At 43.8% G+C, this 26,358-nt stretch overlaps 1 protein-coding gene across 1 annotated transcript; it reads left to right on the top strand.

Annotated features, from left to right (window-relative positions):
- Positions 1–25,011, top strand: LOC120913477 (mucin-5AC-like). Its single transcript, XM_040323441.1, has 4 exons — positions 1–702; positions 15,973–17,901; positions 22,466–22,548; positions 24,761–25,011. Exons 1-4 carry the CDS (start codon positions 639–641, stop codon positions 24,821–24,823), a joined length of 2,139 nt encoding a protein of 712 aa, XP_040179375.1. The 5' UTR covers positions 1–638; the 3' UTR covers positions 24,824–25,011.
- Positions 25,012–26,358: the final 1,347 nt, after the last annotated feature.

The following is a 26,358-nucleotide window of genomic DNA, read 5'->3' as shown; positions in this document are numbered from 1 at the left end:
TAGAGCCTGAGCAGTGCACTGACTTCTCAATTTCCTATCAGGATTTATTGGGACTCCAGTTCCAGCGTTGCTTTTCTTGAATACATGAGAACCCATCCTCACCAGCGACTCATGCAGTTGTAAGCACTACAAATAATTAAGGTTTTCTTTACTTGTTTCACTGATGTAACTGGCATAAATTCATTCAGTTATTTTTAAACTTTTCTCTCTTACTATATCATTGTTCTTAATATAACTTTCACAAAATGAATAATGCATAGCTTCTTATGTGTATCATTACTATGTACATTACTCCAATTATTCTACAATTTGTCCTAAATAAAGCTTTAAGAAAGGGCTGTTCCCAAAAATTCCACCAGGTGAGAGTCACATCCACTGGCAATTTGCAGGAGAATATTTTTGATTATCAAGTGATAAAATTTTTAGGATATCTATTGGATGCCAAAAGTATAAATCAATATATTATGCATCTCATTTAAAGATTGCCCTGCATCTATTTGAACTGATTTTAGATTATAATATATGCATATGAGTTTGCTATTCCCGGGATATATAATAGGGAGTGATAATGCTGGAAGATCATTTTTGGACCTCTGTTCTGTTAATCTAGGTGGCTCGGAGACAATAACACAAGCATTATGGGACATACAAAGATGCTAATAATCAAAGAAGTTCTACTCTTACTTCTGTTAATCAAGACAGGTAATTTGGAGACCAAACAAATTTATTTTAGATTAGATTATTTTAGATTTAGATTTTATAGATTGTAAAATAAGATTAATTTAGAAGGCTGCATATCTTGTGTAACTCTGTAATGTAATAACTCTAGACTATAGTTAAGGCAAAAGTGCTCAGCATTTACTGTAATATAGTTTATTATAGTACCATTTGATGATGATATTTTGGCCACTGTGGAGATTTGAGTATAACAGCAATTAGATTTAAATGGCATAATACACTCAAAAAAATAAATAAAAACCTATGATCACAATTTCAGCTTCCTGTAGAAAAAAACTATGAGCTGTGGTAGATGTGGTCACTAAACTATATTTATTGAATCAATGAATTTATTGCATTAATAATTATACTATATGGAGTTACTTCCATATAGTATATATTTACGGTATTAAATTATTCTTATTCTTATTATTTTAAACCCAAAAATTTCGAATTTAAAAGAGAGAATACATTTTGTCCTTATATTAGTATACATATATTTTATGGAAAGTTACAGTAAATCTTTGGGGAAAAGTTCACAAATAGGGGAAAAGGGTCAGAGAAAATTATTAACCTACAACTTTCCTTGATTACAAAGGTTCTTACTAGCCACAAAACTAGGACCAAGCTTATGAGTGAGAAAGTATTAGTCCTTAGAGCATGTTAATTGGATTTACTGGGAGATGTTGGAAAGAAAGTTACATTTATTTGCTGTACAGGTGGGTCAGCCTTGTCAACAGATGTGGAAGGAGTTGAGTAAGAAAATGTAGGCCCCTTTCACATGGGTGCCTCCATCTTGCTGATTTTGCTTGCTGAGCGACGGAGAGTGGATATGGATACGGATACTCTGTGCAGAGTGGATACGGACACAGTCCTGCTCGACTCTATGGGGAAATTGGGTGGAAATGCTCCGCCTGTCCGTTTTCATCATATCCTATCCGATCTAACCAACAGATGGAAAATAGGACCACCATCAATTTGGATTTTGCAGGCAGGCTCAGATGGCAGCGGGTGTCAGTGGACAAGTGTTAGCTGACATCTGCCGCTCCGTAGAGGAGACTGCAAGCAGGGCTGCCCTAATAACATCACGGGCCCCTGGGCATAGTAATACACAGGGACCTCTTCCGGCCTGCCCCAATTTACGCACACAGTCTCAAGAATTAAAGTATAAATAGTTGATAGAATTAAAAATATATTGATTAGTAGTGTCAATAAAATCGATTTTAAACAATGAGAAAACATGCTATAAATCAAAGACTAATAAACACAAGGGGCGCAGAATGGGGGAGGCAGAATTGCACACTACATGGGAGGTCGGGAGGGCACAGTACAGGTTTGGGACATGGCAAACCTGTGACAGCTTAGTAAAAAGCATGACTGTCCTAGGAAAATCTGGGACAGTTGGCAAGTATGATGTAATGCAAGATGGTCATGGGGCCCCCACGCACCTGGGGCCCCTGAGCAGTGCCCAGGGGTACCCATGCATTAAGATTGCCCTGACTGCAAGGTCCGATCAGGTCAATAGACGTATGTCATGTAAATTAAAAATAAGTTATTTTGTTCAGCACTAAATTCATCTTCAAAGAATAAGGTCTTTAGTGATATAGGAGTCAGCAGAAGGAACCAGTTGACCTAATAAGTAGATCAACTGGATAAATATTTATCTCAGCCTACAGAAAAAAAATAATTCTATAAAATGTTTGTTCTGAAGCCGGAAATAAAGCATGTCTCAAGCAAACTCTTGCTTCAGTATGTTCTAAACATCCCAAACCCATCAGGTCCACTTGAACAACTGACAGGCGGACCTGATTAGATTGCCTGTGTGAAAGGGGCCTAGCTCTCTTTTCCTGATTCAGTGCCCCAGAATAACATTTTGCTTAAATCATGGGCTCAGCATGAATGCAGCTTTATAGTAGAAGCTCCCCTCATACATTGCTCGAATAATTGTGTCATTACTGCCTATATTATTCCAATTAATTGTCATTGCTACCTATAGCATTGCTATTGTAATACAGTTCACACCAGGTGAGAGTCACATCTACTGGGCATTTACAAGAGATTTTTTTTTTCTAAAACATGATAGAATAATCAGGAGGATATCTAAAGGATGACAAAATCCGAAAACCAATTTACTATGCATATCATTTGAGGATTGTCCTTCATCTATTTTAAACTGATTCTGTATTATAATACATGCACATAATTTATTCGTTATTTGGGATATTTAAAAAAAGCAGCAGTGATGCTGATGATACTTAGGGCACACACCGTATGAGATATGCAAAGATGCTAAAAATCGAAAGATTTTTATTCTTATTTTTGTTGATTAAGATTTGGAGAATTGACCAAGAAAATAAGATTTCAGAGTTTATTTTTTGGATTGTTCCAATCATGGTCTTGGCATGAGTGCCACTTAATAGGTATATCTCCCATCATGCATTGTTCAATTAATTAAACCACAAATTAAAATACATGAATGCAGTGATAATGATGCAGTAAACTTTCAACACTCCCTATGTAATTTTGCAAAATTACATATTGTGTAAGGAGATGGCACAACTAAACCCAGCCTTTGATTGCAAAGGGAAAAATGTTTTATTTTTAAAATAACAAACATGTTACTCCTAACAATGGTTTTGCACAAAACAGTCTCCATCCTCCTTCTCTGGGGTCCTTCACCTGTGCTCCTGGCTCCTCCTCCCTTACAAGTGCCTTCATAGCAAGCCACTTGCTGTGGGGGCACCCATGCAGGTTCCATTCCAAGCTGGGCTCTGTGTGTCCATTGACACACAGAGATCCTACTCACTTATCCCAGGCTGTGGTTGACAGCAGCAGGAGCTGATCTCCATATCTAGTGAGGGGGGAGAGAAAGAGAGCCGAGAGAGCTGCTGCTCTTGTGCTGAGTGCTGGATGGAGATTGGGCTCAGGTAAGTATGGGGGGGGGTGCACCTAGAAGGTATTTATACCTAAATGTATTAAGGTAAAACAATCTTATGCCTTTAGAACAACTTTAAGTCATTTGAGGTCATTATTTTGACTCATTTATTAAAAGAGTACCACCATCTATTGAATAGGTATTGGCTTCTTACACAAAAATAGAGATACCTCTAAAGTTAGGGCAGTGTTGATCCTTTTTTAAATTCTCATGCTTTTGTCAAAAAGAAATATATAAAAAAAGGTTTAGAAAGCTAAGAAAAAATGTGCCACATATGCTAGGGAAAAAAATTAAGATGTCCAGGTGCTACCTTCACTGCTACCACCACCAAAAAAAGGGTGACTGGAGAAAAAGCATTAAAGGGTCACTAAAGGAAAAAAATAGTTTTTCTGAAATTACTGTTTACAGGGTATAGAGACATAAAAGTTAACTGATTCCTTTTAAAAATGATTAAAAATTAGGGCTGTTACTGATTAAAATTTTTGTGTTCGATTAATCGTTTATTTTTTTAATCGATTAATCGACTAATTTCGATTAATTAACGCACATACAGATACAACTACTTTTAGCTGATCTCCTTGCATTGCAACTCTGCATTAGTCAGTGGTAAATGTGGTATACACTATATACAATCACTCGCCACTAGTTGGTTTCCACAATCCATGACTTCCCCCTATACCGTAATATCCACATCTGCCCCCATACCATAATATATCCACATCTCCCCCCCCATACTGTAATATCCACATCTTCCCCCCCATACCGTAATATCCACATCTGCCCCCCATACCGTAATATATCCACATCTTCCCCCCCATACTGTAATATCCACATCTTCCCCCCCATACCGTAATATCCACATCTCCCCCCCCCCATACTGTAATATCCACATCTTCCCCATACCATAATATATCCACATCTCCCCCCCATACTGTAATATCCACATTTCCCCCCCATACCGTAATATCCACATCTGCCCCCCATACTGCAAGAATATACACATCTGCCCCCCATACTGTAATATACACATCTGCCCCCATGCTGCAAGAATATACACATCTGCCCCCATGCTGCAAGAATATACACATCTGCCCCCATGCTGTAATATACACATCTGCCCCCATACTGCAATATACACATCTGCCCCCATGCTGTAATATACACATCTGCCCCCATACTGCAATATACACATCTGCCCCCATGTGTACATTACAGCATGGGGGCAGATGTGTATATTCTTGCAGTATGGGGGCAGATGTGTATATTAAAGCATGGGGGAAGATGTGTATTTTACAGCATCTGCCCCCATGCTGTAATATCCACATCTGCCCCCATGTTTTAATATACACATCTGCCCCCATGTTTTAATATACACATCTGCCCCCATGTTTTAATATACACATCTGCCCCCATGTTTTAATATACACATCTGCCCCCATGCATTAATATCCACATCTGTCCCCATACTGCAAGAATACACATACACCGGCTCATAAGTATAAATTTAGCATCTGCCCCCATACTCCAGGAATATATACAGTACATCTGCCCCCATACTCCAGGAATATATACAGTACATCTGCCCCCATACTCCAGGAATATATACAGTACATCTGCCCCCATACTCCAGGAATATATACAGTACATCTGCCCCCATACTCCAGGAATATATACAGTACATCTGCCCCCATACTCCAGGAATATATACAGTACATCTGCCCCCATACTCCAGGAATATATACAGTACATCTGCCCCCATAATGTTACCACACACAGTATGGTTGTCCACTCTTACCTGACTATACATCAGGCAGGCAGACCCTCCGCAGAGTAGCTGATGGACACGTGCGGTGCGCAAGGGAAGATGATATAAGCAGGCAGGCGAGTGATGATGACGTCAGCGCGCCGCTACTCAGCTGCCGCCGGGTGGACCAAGATGGCCGCGGCTCCGGAGCTAGGCCGAAGCCGCGGCCTTTCCTATGGGCGAGACCGCGGAGCTCACTCCGCGGATCTTCCTCGATCAATTCATTTTTAATCGATCAAAGAAATTAACGATTAATCGACCGATTAATCGTTAATTTCCGCAGCCCTATTAAAAATAGATTAAATTCAATCACATAATGTGCCTGTAGTTTCACTTTCGTTTTTAAACTGGTTTCATGTTTCTGTGAAGTAAAGAGACCCACAGAACAAAAACAAACAAATCCAGGGCAGTGTTTTGTTTTTAAAATGAATCTGATTGGTTCTGAGGAGTTTTAGACACACAGTAATGACATTTGACCACCGTGAAAAGCTCACAGTACTGTGGTTATAAGGAAACAGGCAAGCAGGAAGTGTGGAGATCACAGCAGAATTACAGCTACTTCAAAGCAAAAACGAACAATGAGGACATGAAACCAGTACTGCAGTAAGGTAAAGGAAGCTGTTTAGCTAAAAAAAAAAATCCTTTAGTGATCCTTTAAGGGAAAAAAATGCTCCATTTACAATTAGACAGAGTCAAATATCTGCTGTTTGTTTAAAGTTGGAACATATTTGGATATAAAATTACTAATAAATGAAGTTATGAATGCATTAAAAAAAATCTTACATTTACAGTATATACCTACTGTAAATACTTAAATGTGAGTTCATATTAGTCTTTTGTAATCCTCTGTACATCAGCACTTGTGTTAGAAGACTTGAGGACAATTTGGAGTCCTAAACGCACAGTTTGCTGCTCTTTCACTCTCCAATTACAGGCAGAGATAGTCATGTCTGCCTTACTGCCTTACTGGACAGTACCCAGAGGCCCCAGGTCCTCATGATAATCTTGAATTACATCATACATGCCAACTGTCCCGAGTTTGACAGGACAGTCATGCTTTTTTTTTGTCCCAGGATGGCCATACACTAGGTAGCGTGCCAACACTTGTACTGTTCCCTTCTGATCCCAGTATTGTGCCCTTCTGTCTCCCCCCTGTCCTGTGCTCTTTGTGTTGATTAGTCTGTGATTTATGGAATTTTTTCAAGTACTAAGAAATATGTTTAATTCTATGAACTATTTATACTTTACTTCTCGAGAGTAGGCGCATAAATTGGGACAAACTGGTCGGGCCCCAGTGCATAATTTTTCCCAGGGGCCCATGGTGCTACTAAGACAGCCCTGGAGACAGCATGGTGTCCTAGCTGTGCAACAACAAAGTCAGATGTTATTGTACTTTTTGGAAAAGCTCAGCAATGTATGCGTAGAAATAAAAATCCTCTGGTAAGAAAAATCCTCCAATAGTTGTATTTCAATAGAAAACACTGTACTTTAAATAAACGGCACTGAAAATAAGTGTACTCTAATATAAAGAAAAAGTAAATCTACTATGCATGTTTTAATATCCTACAACTTCATTTAACCCCCATTCAGAGACGTAACTAGAACCTTTAGGGCCCCAATGCAAGAAACCATGAAGGGCCACCCTGACCTTCGACCGGGGCCTTTCCCTCTAAACCCCAGGCCCTGCCCTCCAGGCCTGGGGTCCTTCCTACTGATTTTGGGGCCCTTTATTCACATCCTTTATTACAGTCCCATAGTAGGACCCTTTCACATGTTCTGCAGCAGGCCTCCTTCCTGTTATCTTTGGGCCTCCCCATGGTGGCGGAATGCCAGGGCCTGGTCACAAGCAGGACCTTAGTGACCCTGGTAGTTCCACCACTGGTGTAAGTAGGTTTTTAATTTTATTATATTATTATTATCAACAATTTTTTTGTATTTATTCATTCTTTTACAATTTATTTCCGAGCCTTGTTGGGGTGCTCCAGTGAAATATCAGGGGTCTAAACAGACCTCTGATATTACACCTTTGAGACAAGGAAAGGAAATTGAGGAACAACGTTTTTCAAGCCTGCCTTGCATACACACGTTCATGAAAAAAAAAAAACGCTCGAGCAAAGTGTGGTGACGTACAACACGTATGACAACACGTACAACGGCACTATAAAGGGGAAGTTCCATTCAAATGGTGCCACTTTTGGGCTGCTTTTGCAGATCCTCCTGTTAGTAAAAGTTTGGTGAGAGACAATTCGCGCTTTTCAGTATTCGTGTTTTTCGGTCCGTTACAGCGTGACGAATGTTCTTTTTCCATTACGAACGCTAGTTTTACCAGAACGAGCGCTCCTGTCTCATACTTGATTCTGTGCATGCATGGTTTTTTTCCCCTCGGAAAAGCATACACATGAGCGGTTTTCGCGACGGGAAAAACGACGAGAAAAAATAGAGCAGGTTCTCATTTTTTCGTGGAGAAAACTGCTATGGAGCATACACACAAGCAATCTAAAAAATTGCAGTTTTCTCGTCATGAAAAACAGTCGTGTGTACGCGGCATTAATCTTTATTTCTGCAGCCTCAGCTACACAGAATGATTTGACAGGAATAGCTCTGTACAGAGCTTCCCATTCATTCACAAACTGAAGCATAGTAAACAGAGTTTACTTCATGCTTTCATGCAACAAGCAAAGGAAGAAAAGAAGAAATAATGCAATGGAAAGCAAATAAAAAAGATAAAAAAAAAACTATAATCTGCATACAGACACTTACACAAGGCTTTGCACCTTACCTTCTGGTGTATGGAGACTTAGGCCTAGATTCACGTACGGACGATCTACGTTGTGCGGGCGTAGCGTACCGTATTTACGCTACGCCGCTGCAACTTAGAGAGGCAAGTGCTGTATTTACAAAGCACTTGCCTCCTAAGTTACGGCGGCGTAGCGTAAATGGGCCAGCGTAAGCGCGCGTAATTCAAAGTAGGCTGTAGGGGGGGTGTTGTATTTAAATGAAGCTTGACCCCATGTAGATGCATGGCCGAACGAATGGCGCATGTGCGCTCATGCTCAGTATCACGTCGTATTTACGCCCAAAGATACGTTGGCTCAATGCCTGTGACGTAAACGTAATTTACACACAGCCCTATTCGCGTACGACTTACGCAAACAACGGAAATAAAATACGATTGTTTCGACGTCCATACTTTGCATGGGATGCGCCACCTAGAGACCAGCTTTATCTTTACGTATCTCTAACGTAAACAGCGTAACAAATTGCGACGGGCGCACAGACGTTCGTGAATCGGCGTATCTAGTCATTTGCATATTCTACGTCGAACTCAACGGAAGCCTCACCTAGCGGCCAGCGTAAATATGCACCCTAAGATACGACAGCGTAGGAGACTTACGCCACTCGTATCTTAGCCTAATTTAGGCGTATCTGGTTTCCAGAATACGCTTAAATTTACGACGGCGCAGATTCGGACTTACGACGGCGTATCTACTGATACGCCGACGTAAGTCTCTGAGAATCTGGCCCTTAGTGTACATTATTATTCTGAAGCTGAGATCTGCTGATATGTTTAATTAAAAAACAACTGACTCATACATTATGAAATACATAAAAGTGATTCACAGACTTTTTGTGCCGTGCTCAAACTGCAATAAAAATGTTACCTTGGAATACATCTCAGAAAAGCTAACAAAGTTAACAAATTTTGTTTCAGTTTTTTTGACTGGCAACAATGACGATTTGTGCATGTTCCCATGCAAATTATGGAACGTTTAGGGTAATGCAGGCAGAAATTGTCTTGAAATCCCAGGGGGAAAACGGGGAGCTGCTCGGCAACTTTTCCCCCGTACACACGAGAGGTTTTCCCGTCGGGAAACCTCAGATGAGAGCTTTGGTCTCCATCACAGTTTTTCCCATAGGAAAACTGCCAAAAACTGCCGGGGAAAAGTCCACTGAGAATCCCGGCGGGAAAACGGAGAGTAGGTTCTCTTTTTTTGTCCGGCGGTTTTTGGGCAGTTTTCCCGTCGAAAAACCCGGCCGTGTGTTCGAGGCTTTTCACATGCATTCAAAAACATGTTGCAAGGTGCGTTATCAAATGCATGTTGTTGCATGGTGTAAATGAAACATGAGGTGTCCCACATTGGCTAGGAAGGATGTGCATATATACAGTACATTACTAAAAGTATTGGGACACCTGCCTTTACACGCAAATTAACTTTAAGTGCATCCAAGTATTAGTCCATAGGGTTCAATATTGAGTTGGCCCACCCTTTGCAGCTATAACAGCTTTAACTCTTCAGGGAAGGCTGCCCACAAGGTTTAGGAGTGTGTCTATGCAAATGTTTGACCATTCTTCCAGAAGCACATTTGTGAGGTCAGGCACTGATGTTGGATGAGAAGGTCTGGCTCACAGTCTCCCCAAAGGTGTTCTATCGGGCTGAGGTCAGGACTCTGTGCAGAACAGTCATGTTTGTCAATCCCAAACTCGCTTATCCATGTCTTTATGAACCTTTATGGTCTTTATGAAACACTGGGCTAGGGCCACAACAAGGATTAGCAACATGATCTCTCTCGTGTTTCTGCTGGAGGTCCAACTCATTCCCACTGGTCCAAATCATTTGGTGGAGGGGGATTATGGTGTGTTTTTTTTACAGCGGTTGGGCTTGGCCCCTTAGTTTCAGTGAAGGGAACTCTTAAGGCGTCAGCATACCAAGACATTTTGGACAATTTCATGCTCCCAACTTTGTGGGAAAAGTTTGGGGATGGCCCCTTCCTGTTCCAACATGACTGTGCACCAGTGCACAATCACAGGCAGCACATGTTTTAGGCCTGGTTCACACCTATGCAGTTTGCTTTTGATCCATTTTTGCTGTGCTTTTTGCAGTGCGTTTTCGTTCTTGCACGCACATTTTGGCCACTTTTTCCTGTGTTTTTTTTTATGTGTTTTGAATTTTTTGGGCTTTTTTTGGACAGTTTGTTATTGGGCATATTAAAAAACACATAATTCAAATAGTGGCAAAATCGCTGCAAAAAACGCACCACATGCTTTTCTGAAGCTTCTTCATTGAACCAAAAACGTATTGTTTTGAGTTTAAAAAAGTCCCTGACCCAAAAATACAGCAGCTGAAAAAAGCATAAATGTGAACGTGTCCTATAAGAAACCATTTAAAATGGACTTTAGTGCGTTTCTGCAAAAAGCACTAAAAAGGTGTGAACCAGGCCTTTGACCAGGCCACAGGCCCATGATGGGATTTGGCAGCACAGGTTGTTAGCCAGGTTACAGACCCATGATTAGGGCCTGTAAGCAAGAACAAGAACCAGCACATGTTTTTGTTCTGGTCAAAAAACAGGAGAAGCAGTACATGTGAAAAGTTAGGTCACAAGTCATGTTATGGCACCACAAGTCAAAAGCCGATTCGAAAGCAGCACATGTTCACCATATAGGTACTGTGAATAGATGGTTAGGTAGATAAGCAGCAAAAAGTTATAAAAAAAAGGGACGACAACAAGTGTCACCTATGCTAAAAAAAATGCATATTGCATGGTTCATGAATGTATTATACAGTGCTAATGAAGGCTTTCCGGTGGTTGATCAAGACAACCTAAAGCTGCATTAAAGTGGAGGTCCTCCCTAAAAAAAAATTACACCAAAATCCTAAGTAGCGCTCACCCCCGAAGGAGCCGCTGGGTAGAATTGGGATGGCGTGTTACCTCTGTGAGCGTCTAGGGTAGATGATGATGAGAGTAGCAATGATGGAATGTCCAAACAGCAGGTGTCTTTCTTGTGCTTTTATTTCTGCCCAACACGGCAAACAATAAAACTTGAGGTAGATAGATCAAAGATGGGTGAGGAGGAGGATTAGCAGATTCAGGCCCAACAGAACGGAAACAGTCCTGCTTCCAACGACACTTCACTCTCGTCGCCACTCCAGCCAGAGTGGGTATAGTGTATCTGGACAGGCCTCTCACACCGACCTGGCAGCCAGGATATCACTCGGAACTTTGAGAGAAAACAGGTCTCTGCCACAGACCTGTCCTCAGAACTTAGGTTATGGAGACTATTCTCCTCTGTAAACTTCTTCGGGCCTAGATCTCGCTCAGGTAGTTTCAATTAGGTTCCCGACTGACAGGTGGTTAACTTCCACCCCATCAGTGTTCGGTTACCTCGATCCCCGGTGGATTGTCTAGGCCCTGTTGGACCGCCAGCCTCTCATTGGTGCTCCTCAGACGGACTCCCCACCGAACAGCTACACTTGCTTGGGATCTCCTCAGAGTTGGGGCCCAGTCGACTACTGGAGCCCTGCCACAGCTTTAGATGTTCCGGGCCAACATGGTCCCGGAACCAGGAACACCGCGTGGCACGCGCACCCCGGCCTGGTAGGCCATATCGCCGGGGAGCCGTGATGTGTGGTCAGCCTAAAGGTGGGTGCCACACCTGAAACAAGACTAGCGCCCAATGGTGTCTGCTCCAGAAGTACCCTCCCCCACCATTCCCCGCGAGGGAAAACCCCTCCTGATTGGCTGCTGGCAAGAGGCACTCCAGCCTGAACTCCACTGCTGCCACCTGCCGCCCCGGGGTGGAAAAGCACCTCAGAAACACAGAATGAACCGACAGCACAGCCCAGCTGAAACAGAGGCCCAATTTGTACAAATCACTTGGATGAGAGCTAAATAACTCTCTCACCCCCTTTAAATTTAAAATAGCACCTGTACACAGGTGCTACACCTAAAAAAAAAATTTTTACTTACCAGAAATTGCGGTTGCTATGCAGATCTTCCTAATCTGCCTCTTCCTAGTCCGCGGCAGGTCTTCTTCCTCGTCCTCCTTGCGTTGTCTTCTGGGGAATGGGACACGCTGCCTTCTGCTAAAATACATAGGTATCAATCCCAGAATTCCCACACCTCTGCCACACTGCACAGCTAGGCAGTTGACAGATTTTTTTTTTTCTGTCGATTTCTGTGTTTGCACTCCCATTCATCGAACAGTTTATTATGGTCAGCCTCTTTGCTAGCTGGGTAAAGTTATTCAGTTATATTTTCATCTCATATACTGCAGAGTATACAAGGGTTGGCCAATAGAAGAAGCGAACAGAGGGTTGACTTCATCTGTGCATTCCTGCAGCTTCACTATCCAATCACGGGTTGGGATAGGGGAGGGGGACCATGTTGTATTGCTTTCATTGCAATAGAATAAAAACTTGATGCTAGCAGTGCTATATTTCAGGGATGTCTAGGCCTAAAGAAAGATATCCAACCAAAATGACATGATTTTTGGCAGGTAATGCTCTTTGAAGCATCAGCTACTCTTTTGGTAAAATAATACTTTCTAAAATACATTTTGTACTTTCCTTCTGCTACTCTAAGCACATGTCCCCATTAGGGCGACCACATGTCCCGGATTGCCCGTGACAGTCCCACATTTTGCAGGTCTGTCCCGGGCACCTTCATTTCAGGACAATACAGTGTCCCGGAACGAAACTGACACAGCTACCCCCTGGGCCAATCTGATGTCCCCAAAAAAGGCTGCCACATCACCGTTTTACTCACTGACGGTACTTGCCCTGGTCGGCGAATTCCTGGAGGAGCACAATCCCTGCCCCCTGCTTGTGATTGGAGAAATCGTAAATCCCGCCTCTTGTGTCCAATCACTGTGCTGTGATTCGTTACAGCACAAGCTGTTTTTTGGGAAGGAGGGGGGGTGTCCCTGAATGGTAGTTTGGAAATGTGGTCACCCTAGTCCCCATGTTCTTGATCTAGGTTTCATATTGAAAATACTGCCCTCCTGAACCTTATTCACCCCCTTGATGTATTTGTAGGTTTCTGTCATATCTCCCCTTTCCCTTCAAAGCACAGCTTTACCTGTAGTGAGAGAAGGCATCTGAATTGTAGGTAGGAGGTGGAGCAGTGACACCAACTTCAGAACTCCAGTCTTCTCAAAAGTTGTGACACCCTTTGTATGACAAGCAGGCATATCAAGGAGCAGGATTACGTCAATCACAATGTAGCATGCATCGCTTTGTAAAAAAATGATGGCAGGTAAAACATTATGGGTTAGATCTTTTACCCACTTAAGCCCCGGACCATTATGCAGCTGAAGGACATGGCCCCTTTTTGCAATTCGGCACTGCGTCGCTTTAACTTACAATTGCGCAATCGTGCTACGTGGCTCCCAAACAAAATTGGCGTCCTTTTTTTCCCACAAATAGAGCTTTCTTTTGGTGGTATTTGATCACCTCTGCGGTTTTTATTTTTGCGCTATAAACAGAAATAGAGCGTCGATTTTGAAAAAAATGCAATATTTTTAACTTTTTGCTATAATAAATATCCCCAAAAAAGATATACATTTTTTTCCCCTCAGTTTAGGCCGATACGTATTCTTCTACCTATTTTTGTTAAAAAAAATCACAATAAGCGTTTATTGATTGGTTTGCTCAAAATTTATAGCGTCTACCGAATAGGGGATAGTTTTTTTATTAATATTTTTTTTTTCTAGTAATGGTGGCGATCAGCGATTTTTATCATGACTGCGACATTATGGCGGACACATCGGACACTTTTGATACTATTTTGGGACCATTGTCATTTTTACAGCGAACAGTGCTATAAAAATGCACTTGTTACTGTAAAAATGACAATGGCAGTGAAGGGGTTAACCAGGAGGGGGCGCTGTAGGGTTAAGTGTGCCCTAAGGGAGTGATTCTTACAGTGGGGGGGGCCTGGCTGTGCGTGTGACGTCACTGATCGTCGTTCCCTATGACGGAACAGACGATCAGTGACAGCCACACTAGGAAGCACAGGGAGAGGTTTGTTTACACTTACTTCTCCCCGTTCTTCTTCTCTGTGACCCGAATGCGGGACACCGGCGGCAGACGGGTCCGTCTATCCCGCGGGGACGGTCACGGAGCTGAGGACCCAGCGGCGCGCTGCGCGACCCACACCTGGGCTCTTAAAGGGGGCGTATATGTACGCCCTTGTGCCCAGTCGTGCCATTCTGCAGATGTATATATATGCATGCGGCAGTCCTCTAGCGGTTAAAGAAACATCCAGTCTTGGTTTGTAGCAGTAGACAAAGTTTTCATCTGTTATTCTGGAAGTGTTTATGAACTCGTGCATGTAAAATATATTTTAATAACTGTGTTTTAAGATTCCCTTTGTTTTTTTGGACAATGAAAACATTAAACAGTATGCATAATAGTTAAAAATTATTTTACTAACCTACCAACTAGACTTTCTGAGAACAGGCCAGCTGAGCCATTTTTTGAAAACCATGACCCCCCCGCCTGCGGGCCAGCCCCTTACATATCTGGAAGAGCTGTGTGTGGAGACGGGAGCGCTACCTCATGCGCTCTCTCTACTACACGCGTTGCTAGTTGAGCCACTGGAGGGATACCAGATTCCAAGCTTTAGTAAATGGGAGCGGGACCTGGGGAAAAAATTCACAACCAATCAGAGACAACACATCCTTACGTTCACGCATAAGTCTTCGATTTGTACCAGGGTCCAAGAGACCAATTACAAACTACTGACGAGGTGGTACAGAACCCCAGACGTACTGAATAAATTGTTTCCAGACGCATCAGACCTGTGCTGGAGGTGCCAGGCGGAAAGGGGCACCCTGATGCACATTTTCTGGTCTTGCCCACGCATCAGACCATACTGGGGGGAGATCAGACAGATTGTCCAAAAATTCACGGACCGCAGGGTGCCGGATGACCCGGCATATTTCCTTCTCCATGCAACAGACACCCCTGCGCGGACCTATAAAAAGTCCATTGTTCGGCATTTGCTGGACGCAGCTAGAGCCTGCGTCCCGCTGTGCTGGAAATCCCCGCACCCACCGACATTAGCCATGTGGCTGAAAAAGGTGGATGAGATTAGTTGGTTGGAGGACCTAGTTTTGTCCAAACAGGATAGGAACGAGCAATACTCCCAAACGTGGCAAATGTGGACAATGTTAAAGTACTCAGATGAGGGCCAGGCCCTCAGAAGTGAACAACCAAACCCCCGGGCAGACTGAGCGAACCACGTTCGCCTCCGAGGCTCTCCGGACTGCTCTGGGGAATCCGTGGCGGGAGGCACTGTCAGCCGGCGGTGGATGTCCATGATCGCGAGCCCCCCCCATTTCCCACCCCCCCTGTCCCATCCCCTCTCCCACCCACCTCTCTTACTCCCTCTCTCTTCTTTACTTGCTGGACTGCTCAATGAGCAGGTCCGGCAATCTCTTCTATCTCCTCTTCACTCATTTCGCTCCTAGAAAACGAGAAAAAGCGGGAGGCTGAGCCACGGGCCCGTGATATAATGTGTTAGAAAGTGCCGCATGAATACTGTTAAGACGCATATCCGCTTTCTGCTGTTACTGTTATGTGCGCCTGTTGGCATCAGTAGATGTAATGTTTGTATTATGGTCCATGTGGACCGGCCTCATGTGGTATATAAATAAACGATTTAAAAAAAAAAAAATTATTTTACTGTGCCACTAATTTGTAAATATATGACCATTATCACTTTTCATATACAGGTACAGATGCTCAGATCTCTACTGGAAGCACCACAACCTCTGCCATAAGCACAACAACCCCTGCCATAAGCACTACAACCCCTGCCATAAGCACTACAACCCATGCCATAAGCACTACAACCCATGCCATAAGCACTACAACCCCTGCCATAAGCACTACAACCCCTGCCGGAAGCACTACAACCCCTGCCGGAAGCACTACAACCCCTGCCGGAAGCACTACAACCCCTGCCATAAGCACTACAACCCCTGCCATAAGCACTACAACCTCTGCCATAAGCACTACAACCCCTGCCATAAGCACTACAACCCCTGCCATAAGCGCTACAACCCCTGCCATAAGCACTACAACCTCTGCCATAAGCACTACAACCTCTGCCATAAGCACTACAACATCTGCCATAAGCACTACAACCTCTGCTGAAAGAAGTACAACCCCTGCTGAAAGCACTACAACCTCTGCTGGAAGCACTACAACCCCTACTGGAAGCACTACAACCCCTACTGGAAGCACTACAACCCCTGCCGGAAGCACCACACCCCATACTGGAAGCACTACAACCCCTGCCGGAAGCACCACACCCCATACTGGAAGCACTACAACCCCTGTCGGAAGCACCACACCCCATACTGGAAGCACTACAACCCCTGTCGGAAGCACCACACCCCATACTGGAAGCACTACAACCCCTGCTGGAAGCACCACACCCCATACTGGAAGCACTACAACCTCTGCTGGAAGCACCACACCCCATACTGGAAGCACTACAACCCCTGCTGGAAGCACCACACCCCATACTGGAAGCACTACAACCCCTGCTGGAAGCACTACAACCTCTGGTGGAAGCACCACACCCCATACTGGAAGCACTACAACCCCTGCTGGAAGCACCACACCCCATACTGGAAGCACTACAACCCCTGCTGGAAGCAGCACACCCCATACTGGAAGCACTACAACCCCTGCTGGAAGCACCACACCCCATCCTGGAAGCACTACAACCCCTGCTGGAAGCACCACACCCCATACTGGAAGCACTACAACCTCTGCTGGAAGCACTGCAACCCCTGCTGGAAGCACCACACCCCATACTGGAAGCACTACACCCCCTGCTGGAAGCACCACACCACATACTGGAAGCACTACAACCCCTGCTGGAAGCACCACACCCCATACTGGAAGCACTACAACCTCTGCTGGAAGCACTACAACCCCTGCTGGAAGCACCACACCCCATACTGGAAGCACTACAACCCCTGCTGGAAGCACCACACCCCATACTGGAAGCACTACAACCTCTGCTGGAAGCACCACACCCCATACTGGAAGCACTACAACCCCTGCCGGAAGCACCACACCCCATACTGGAAGCACTACAACCTCTGCTGGGAGCACTACAACCCCTGCTGGAAGCACCACACCCCATACTGGAAGCACCACACCCCATACTGGAAGCACTACAACCTCTGCTGGAAGCACCACACCCCATACTGGAAGCACTACAACCCCTGCCGGAAGCACCACACCCCATACTGGAAGCACTACAACCCCTGCTGGAAGCACCACACCCCATACTGGAAGCACTACAACCTCTGCTGGAAGCACCACACCCCATACTGGAAGCACTACAACCCCTTCCGGAAGCACCACACCCCATACTGGAAGCACCACACCCCATACTGGAAGCACTACAACCCCTGCTGGAAGCACCACACCCCATACTGGAAGCACTACAACCCCTGCTGGAAGCACCACACCCCATACTGGAAGCACTACAACCCCTGCTGGAAGCACCACACCCCATACTGAAAGCACTACAAGCCCTGGAGGAGCCACCAAAGCCTCTGATGGGAGTATCTCAAACCCTGGTGTGAGCCTTGTAACTACTGGTAACGTCACCCCATCACAAGCTGAGATCTTAAATGCTAGTAAGTATGTTTCACTCTGTGATATAACAAAAGGGCAATTTGCCCTTTATTTATAGTTTACTGTTTTTTGTTTATTGTATACTCACCTCTGGTATTCATCACTTTATAGGATTATTTTTAGATTAATTGGGGGGAGCGCTGCACATTGGGTTAAATACATGATGAAAATATATGTTATCTTATATTTCACTGCTATGACGACAAGTTTCAATATAATAATACAACAATCCATCTTGATTTCACATGTCCAAAAATATTTAGCCTCCAATAGAATTTACAGCACAACAGCTAAATATACTGTTAACATACATAGGTATTCACTTCCAAAATAATACATATTCAACTATATTCAGCCAATCAATCCCAGGATTCCCACACCTCTGCCATACTGCACAGCTAGGCAGTTGACACAGATTTTTTATTTTTTTTTTGTAGCGTTCTGTGTTTGCACTCCCATTCATCGAATAGTTTGTTAAGATTATTATTGTTAGGCTTATTTGCTAGCTGGGTAAATTTATTCAGTTATATTTGCATCTCATATACTGCAGAGTATACAAGGGTTGGCCAATAGAAGAAGCGAACAGAGGGTTGACTTCATCTGTGCATTCCTGCAGCTTCACTATCCAATCACAGGTTGGGATAGGGGGAGGGAAACATTCTGTATTGCTTTCATTGCATTAGAATAAAAACTTGATCCTAACAGTGCTATATTTCAGGGATGTCTAGGTCTAAAGAAAGATATCCAACCAAAATGACATGATTTTTGGCAGGTAAAGCTACCTGTGCTTGTTTTTTTAATGACCCATCCTCGTCATTTGTCCTGGGCTGTCCTAGGCAGCGCATGTGATTGGGTATTCTTTGCAAAGTGAATTTTTGCCACGTCAACTAAGCTACGTAACAATTCCTTGTGCAAAGTGAACATGCTCTGCTCCTTTAGTAAATCAAATAATATATATATATATATATATATATATATATATATATATATATATATATATATATATATATATATAATTTTTTTTTTCCCACAATCAAATTTTATTGAAAGTAAACATAGCAGACAGTTGACTATGAACATTATATGAGTAAACGTATGAAAACAATCAATTATATTGTGTTAAAGCGGTTGTATGCCGGCTTCATAAAGGGGACGTATATGTACGTCCTTTTGCCTGCCCGTGCCATGCTGCAGACGTATATATGCGTGCGGCGGGCGGCAAGTGGTTAAACAATCAAATACCATGTCTATTATTTTAAAGTATATCTAAGCTAAAAACCACAAAAATAATATAATAAATGTGTCAAACAAAAGCAAAAAAAATTCCAAGCTCAACTTACCAACCAGCCTGTGACCAACCCCATTGACCTGACTTACAGTATGCGTTAAAAACAAGGGTTTAGTCTGTACACATTTGTAAATACAGTACATACGTAAGCTACAGGCCCCGTCAGGGCACCCCATTTTCTGCAGTCCCTAAGGGCTCTTTCACACGGAGCGGATCCGTATTGATCCGCTCCGTTAGCCCATTTGGCTCAGCAGGGATTCCTCCGTTAATCCCCGCTGAGCTGTCGGCGGACAGGGCGGTCCCCGCACACAGTGCAGAGACCGCCCTGTCTCTCCTCCGCTTTCCCCTACGGGGAATCGGATGAATAAGGACCGTCTGTCTGTATTCATCCTATCCGTTCCGCCTGACGGAAGAAAAATAGGGTTTTCTTCCGTCTGAAAAAGCGGAACTTTGGGGACGCGGGTCGTTACGGACGTTAGCGGATGCATCATCCGCTAACGTCTGCAATCCCATAGGGATACATTACAAGTCCGTAAACGGACTTGTATTAAACGGTCCGTTCGTCCGCTCGTGTGAAAGGGCCCTAACTCTAACTTCCGAGATTCTCCACAATGGAAGCACATGTATTTTTCAATAGATAGGTAGAGGGGCAGGTGAGCCTGAAAGGAGCCCACCCCTTTGTTAAAGGTACTGGGGCACACTGAACACCCAGCATATAGCACTATAGCAGCAAAGGTGTCAGTGCGTTGCCTGACCAATATATTAAAGATATAAACAAGTAGCCACTGCCCCCACCTATAACTCGTCTTTGCAGCAAGGAGCACTGGAAGGTCTGCAACCAACCGAATTGACCTGTCTAACAATATGCGTTAAAAACGGAGGTTCAGTCTGCACACATTTGCAAATACATGCATAAGCTACAGGCCCCGTCAAGGCACCCCATTTTCTGTAATGCTAACTCTAACTTTTGAGAACCCCCCCGTTTCTTAGGTTTTGTTTGATATGCGTCGCCCCTTCCAGAGCTCCTTGCTGCAAAGACCAGTTAAAGGTGGGGAAAATATATTAAATGTGGTAGGTGCAGCAGTTGTCTTTTTTCAGTGCAAATACAGAATCATAACTGTTGATACTGCCAGAACCTTTCTGTATGTATGTAGAACTGAAACCTCAAACAACATTTTCAATCTTCCTAGTTCTCTTATGTGAAATACAAAACACCTCCCACTATGTGGAGATGATAGGGGAAGAAGTTTGTAGTCCAAATGAATAAAGCATCCTAGGGTATTTACACTGCTCCTCCATGGATACAGTGCGGTAAGTGAGTGTAGCCACCCTATGCTAATAAAACAAAACCTCATAAAAGAAATCTAATGCAACCACCACATCTAAGACCAGGAGAGCTACAATATAATAAATTTTTGGTTCTTTAGAAACGAGAAAATCATAGTGCAGTATAGTACAGCCTTAACATTCTTAAACCAAGACACCCAAAAATGGAACTCCCACTTTTCGGATTTCTTTCCTCCTACAGTGTCACATTTGACACCTTTCAGGGGGGGAGGGGGGAGAAGAGACCTAATACAGATATTTTCTTCCACTTCCAGGGATAGATTACCACAGTATCCGTGGCGATCTACACCACGTCCGACCCCTCCTCTGCAACCCCTGCTGTCTTCTGGGAGACACACAGGTCACAGAAGACAGCAGGGACCAGTGAGATTGCGCAGATCGTGCCTAAACTGGCCCCCGCTCATACTTGGCATGCTGTGACTCACTGCTCTCTGGGATAATCCTGAATGACTCATCACATCCAGTTGCCAGGCGGGTTTGCACTGCTGGCAGTTGCAGACTGTTGCACAGTCTGTCTGACAGCTTACACACTGACAGCGACACTGACTCTGTTACACCTGGCTGGCACACAATGATTCAGGGATCTGATCCGCCGCTGCGGCACTAACGGGTGTCCCGAAGTCAAATGTGGGAGACTTCCGCATCTCGCGGGAGACTTGTGATGTCTGGATTTCTATGCAGGCAGTCCCATTAATTTCAATTGGAACGAAGAGACTGTACTGACACAGCGGCAGCTCCCTATTGGAGAGCCTTGCAAGTTTGGGTGAACCTTGAATGCAGACAGTGGGGCAGATCCACAAAAGAATTACGCCGGCGTATCTATTGATACGCTGCGTAATTTCAATGTTCCCGCGTCGTATCTTTGTTTTGTATCCACAAAACAAGATACGACGGCATCTGGGATCGATCCGACAGGCGTACGTCTTAGTACACTGTCGGATCTCAGGTCCATTTTTCGGCGGCCGCTAGGTGGCGTTTCCGTCGATTTCCGTGTCAAGTATGCAAATTAGCTAGTTACGGCGATCCACGAATGTACGTCCGGCCGGCGCATTTTTTTACGTTGTTTGCTTTCAGCTTTTTCCGGCGTATAGTTACCCCTGCTATATGGTGGCGTACTCAATGTTAAGTATGGCCGTCGTTCCCGCCTCGCATTTCGAATTTTTTTCGTCGTTTGCGTAAGTCGTTCGCGAATAGGGATTTGTGTAGAATGACGTCACCGTCGTAAGCATTGGCTTGTTCCGGTTTTATTTCGAGCATGCGCACTGGGATACCCCCACGGACGGCGCATGCGCCGTTAAAAAAAAAAAACTTAGTTTACGTCGGGTCACATCCATCACATCCATTTGAATTCCGCGCCCTTACACCACCAAAGATACACTACGCCACCGTAACTTACGGCGCAAATTCTTTGAGGATTCGAAAAAAAATAAGTAAGTTACGGCGGCGTAGTGTAGATACGCTACGCCCGGCGGTAATATGCGCCGCTGTACGTGAATCTACCCCAGTGTGTGTTCGGGGGCAATGCACCCACATAGCTGCCAAACTGGAAACAGTGGCTGTGTCTGTGCAGCCACGGCGTTCCTCCAACTGACATGAATGGGACTGCCTGAACAGAACACCTGTATATCCCTATGCGGGCAAACACAGCTCTTGCACAGGCGTATGCTATAGTACTCCCATGTGAACCAGGCCAAATACTTGTCAAGACTAAAATAAAAATCCTTTTTGAAAAAATCATTTTTTAGTCATATAAAAATATGGAATATTGCATGCTAACCAGTTCATCTTGTATATATTCACTAACTAGTTTGGAGATCTCTGTTTTATCATAAGTGCTTTAATGATTAGAAAAATGTATTTATTTATTTTCCCTCTATGCCAGCCCTTATATATGATGTAATAACAGCTTTTTTTTATGTTTTTTTTTCTAGTTTTATATTCTTACTGGAAGATCATCATTATATGTCTTGGAACCATTCTAATCTTTATATTGTTTTCATATGGTGCATTTAGGGTAAGCACACCATTCTAAGTATATGCATATTTTTTGTTGCCATGAATAGAAATGCTTGATATTTTTTTTTAGATATTTTCTTTATTAATTCATTATGTAGACCAAAAAATATTACATTAAGAAAATGGTTATTTTTGTTCAGATAGATGTAAAATGTTGTATAACAATCCCAACAGTAATTCAACACCAGGATAGCCCTCATTAGCACAATGCATGTATAATTACCCCCCAGTACCACAAGGGAGATAAAGAATGTGTGCTTGTTCACTATGTTTTTGCGGCCAGCAAATATTTTTGAAATATCTGGGGTCCACTTACACCTACTTGCTTTGTTGTGTTACAGCAGACCTTTCAAGGTGTGTTTTGCTGCATTAACCCAGCTCCATTATGGAAATGCATTGGATTGCCACACCAAGTGAATGACACAGCCTCCCATTCCACTCTCCTTGGTGTGCTGCTGTGCTTTGTGGTATTGCACATGTTTTACTGTATAAACAAGCCCTTAGTGTATTCACTTAGTGGTCCCTGAAAAAGCATGTGGGGATAAGTGATGTCACACCCATACAAGGTGTAACAATCCCCACTTGTTTTTATGAATATCACAGGGATTTATTAATAATGGTCCCGCTGGTTGTAGTCTAGCAAACTAGGCCTCTACTTGTATAGGGCTCATTTAGTCACTAGTTATTAAGAGCCAGATTCACAAAAGAGATACGACGCCGTATCTCCTGATACGCCGTCGTATCTCTGAGATACGATTGTCGTATCTATGCGCCTGATTCATAGAATCAGGTTACGCCAGTGTTTCTCAATTCCAGTCCTCAGGCCCCCCCAACAGGTCAGGTTTTTAGGATTTCCCTCAGATGAAAAGGCTGTGGTGATTACTAAGGCAGTGAAACTGATCAAATCACCTGTGCAAAATAATGGAAATCCTGAAAACCTGACCTGTTGGGGGGGCCTGAGGACTGGAATTGAGAAACACTGGGTTACGCATAGATAGCCCTAAGATCCAACAGGTGTAATTGACTTACACCGTCGGATCTTAGGCTGCAATTCTAGGCCGGCCGCTAGGGGGCGATTCCATTGCGGTCGGCGTAGAATATGCAAATGACTACTTACGCCGATTCACGAACATCCGCTTTGCCCGTCGCTCTAAATTTGCGTTGTTTCCGTAGAGATACGTGGCGCAAAACTAAGGGTGCCCTCTAGGTGGACTAGCCAATGTTAAGTATGGCCGTCGTTCCCGCGTCAAAATTTTAAATTTCACGTCGTTTGCGTAAGTCATCCGTGAATGGCGCTGGACGCCATTTACGTTAACGTCGAAACCAATGACGTCCTTGCGACGTCATTTAGCGCAATGCACGTTGGGTAATTTTACGGACGGAGCATGCGCAGTACGTTCGGCGCGGGAACGCGCCTAATTTAAATGGTGCCCGCCCCATTTGAATTAGGCGGGCTTGCGCCGAGCGGATTTACGTTACACCGCCGCAAGTTTACAGGTAAGTGCTTTGTGAATCAGGCACTTACGCTGTAAACTTGCGGCGGTGTAAAGTAAATGGGATACGTTACGCCGCCGCAGCGTAACGGATTTGTATGTGAATCTGGCCCTTAGTCTCTATGCAAAGCCAATTGGAAATTCTTACACTTTCTTATATCCCGTTTTGGCATGGTGACTCCTTGGTTGGTTGGTTGATTGGTTAGATCAGGGGTCTCCAAACTGCAGCCCGAGGGCCAGATGTGGCCCTTTGCTAGCCTTTATTCAGCTCTTGGGGCACTACTCCTCCCAATGATAGGAGGTACTATTTCTTTCACTGACATCAGCAATGGGACACTATTTCTTCCAAAAATGGGGTACTACTCCTCCTACTGACCTTCAACCCAGAGGCCATTTTTTATTCTCACTGATGACATTTTCTACCCCCGCTGGCCACAATCTGGCCCTTGTAAAGCCTAAAGGACAGTAGACTGGCCCCTTGTTTTAAAAGTTTAGAGACCCCTGGGTTGGATGAATGACATATGGGGAATCATAAGTTGGAACCATCAAGCTACGCAGGACCTGCAAGCAATACTTTCATTGTTCATGAATTCTTATCTTGCTAGCTACAAGCATTTCAAACTGCAATTCTATCCATTAGAAGTTCTCTTCTTACTCCCTACAGTCCTTTAAAGCAATTTTTCCATCTCTTATCAATTTTCTTTTTGTTTCCTACAGTCATTTCGATCGACATTTGCCAGAAGTACTCCAACCTTTAATAGACCAAACCGTTCTGTCTGAGAGGCATGTGTACCGAACCAAAGAAGGAGAGAATACTGCACAAATTATTTGTCAATGCACAACAATATGGAGATGGCTGCCGTACATAATATAAGGGGATGAATACAGGAAGATGTCACAATGAATAGGAGATTCATATTTAAATAACTGAATATGTTTTATCACAGTATTTTAGCTGGAGGGAGTCTCACACCTTTCTTATTCTCTTTATAGTCCTGTACCAATTATGTTATGCATTTTAACACTGGTGCCCATTGTACTTTGCAGTCATAGTCATTAGTACAATGTCTATCTCAATATCTTATTCAGTAACTTCAGCTGGGCTTTAAGTAATACATTTTCTATAAAAAACCTTTAAAAGCCAAAGTTTTTATTCACACTGTGATCGAAAGTTATCCACCTGAAATTCCCAAATGTGTAACAGCAGGGATTGTTATTGGGATAAACTGTGAGTAGTTCATTTGATCTAATTATTTAATTAGATTGAATGAAAAGTGAATTTGTACATAGTCTTTTTCCTTATTTATGGTGGTCTAAAATGGGAAAAAAAATAAAAAATGTAATACAATAGGTCAGGATTCCGACTTTTTAAATGCTTTATATGCCTTCCTTCTTCCCAAATTAATGATAATAAATACATTAACCACTTGAGACCCGCGCTATAGACGAAAGACGTCCACAGCGCGGCTCTCAAGTGCCGGGTGGACGTCCTGTTATTTACATTCCCCGCGCGGGCCGCTGGGGGCGCGCAGAAGGGAAACACTGTGCCCGGCGTATCGCTGGGAAGCCGATGAGCGTGCTTGGCGGTCGCGATGTCCGCCAGGTACCCACGATCAGCGGTGACAGCAGGGACGTGGAGCTCTGTGTGTAAACACAGAGCTCCACATCCTGTCAGGGAGAGAGGAGACCGATGCTGTGTCCCTTGTACATAGGGACACAGCATCGGTCACCTCCCCCAGTCAGTCCCCCTACACACACAGTTAGAACACACCCAGGGAATACATTTAACCCCTTCCTCACCCCCTAGTGTTAACCCCTTCCCTACAGTAATTAGTGCATTTTTATAGCATTTTTATAGCACTGATCGCTGTATAAATGTGAATGGTCCCAAAATTGTGTCAAAAGTGTCCGATATGTCCGCCTCAATATCCCAGGCCTGACAAAAAAATCGCAGAATGCCGCCATTACTAGTGAAATGGCTCTCAAGTGCCGGATGGACGTCCCTGGACGTCCTGTTATTTACATTCCCCGCGCGTGCCGCTGGGGGCGCGCAGCGGGGAATCACTGTGCCCGGCGCATCGCTGGGAAGCCCCTAGTGTTAACACCTTCCCTACAGTAATTAGTGCATTTTTATAGCATTTTTATAGCACTGATTGCTGTATAAATGTGAATGGTCCCAAAATTGTGTCAAAAGTGTCCGATATGTCCGCCGCAATATCGCAGGCCTGACAAAGAAAACGCAGATCGCCGCCATTACTAGTGAAAAAAAAAAAACATAAATCTATCCCCTATTTTGTAGGCACTATAACTTTTGC

This window comes from Rana temporaria, chromosome 9, assembly GCF_905171775.1.
Source record: "Rana temporaria chromosome 9, aRanTem1.1, whole genome shotgun sequence".
Classification (NCBI taxonomy): domain Eukaryota; kingdom Metazoa; phylum Chordata; class Amphibia; order Anura; family Ranidae; genus Rana; species Rana temporaria.
Note: the sequence above shows the minus strand (reverse complement) of the source record. Positions and strands in the feature narration are given on the sequence as shown.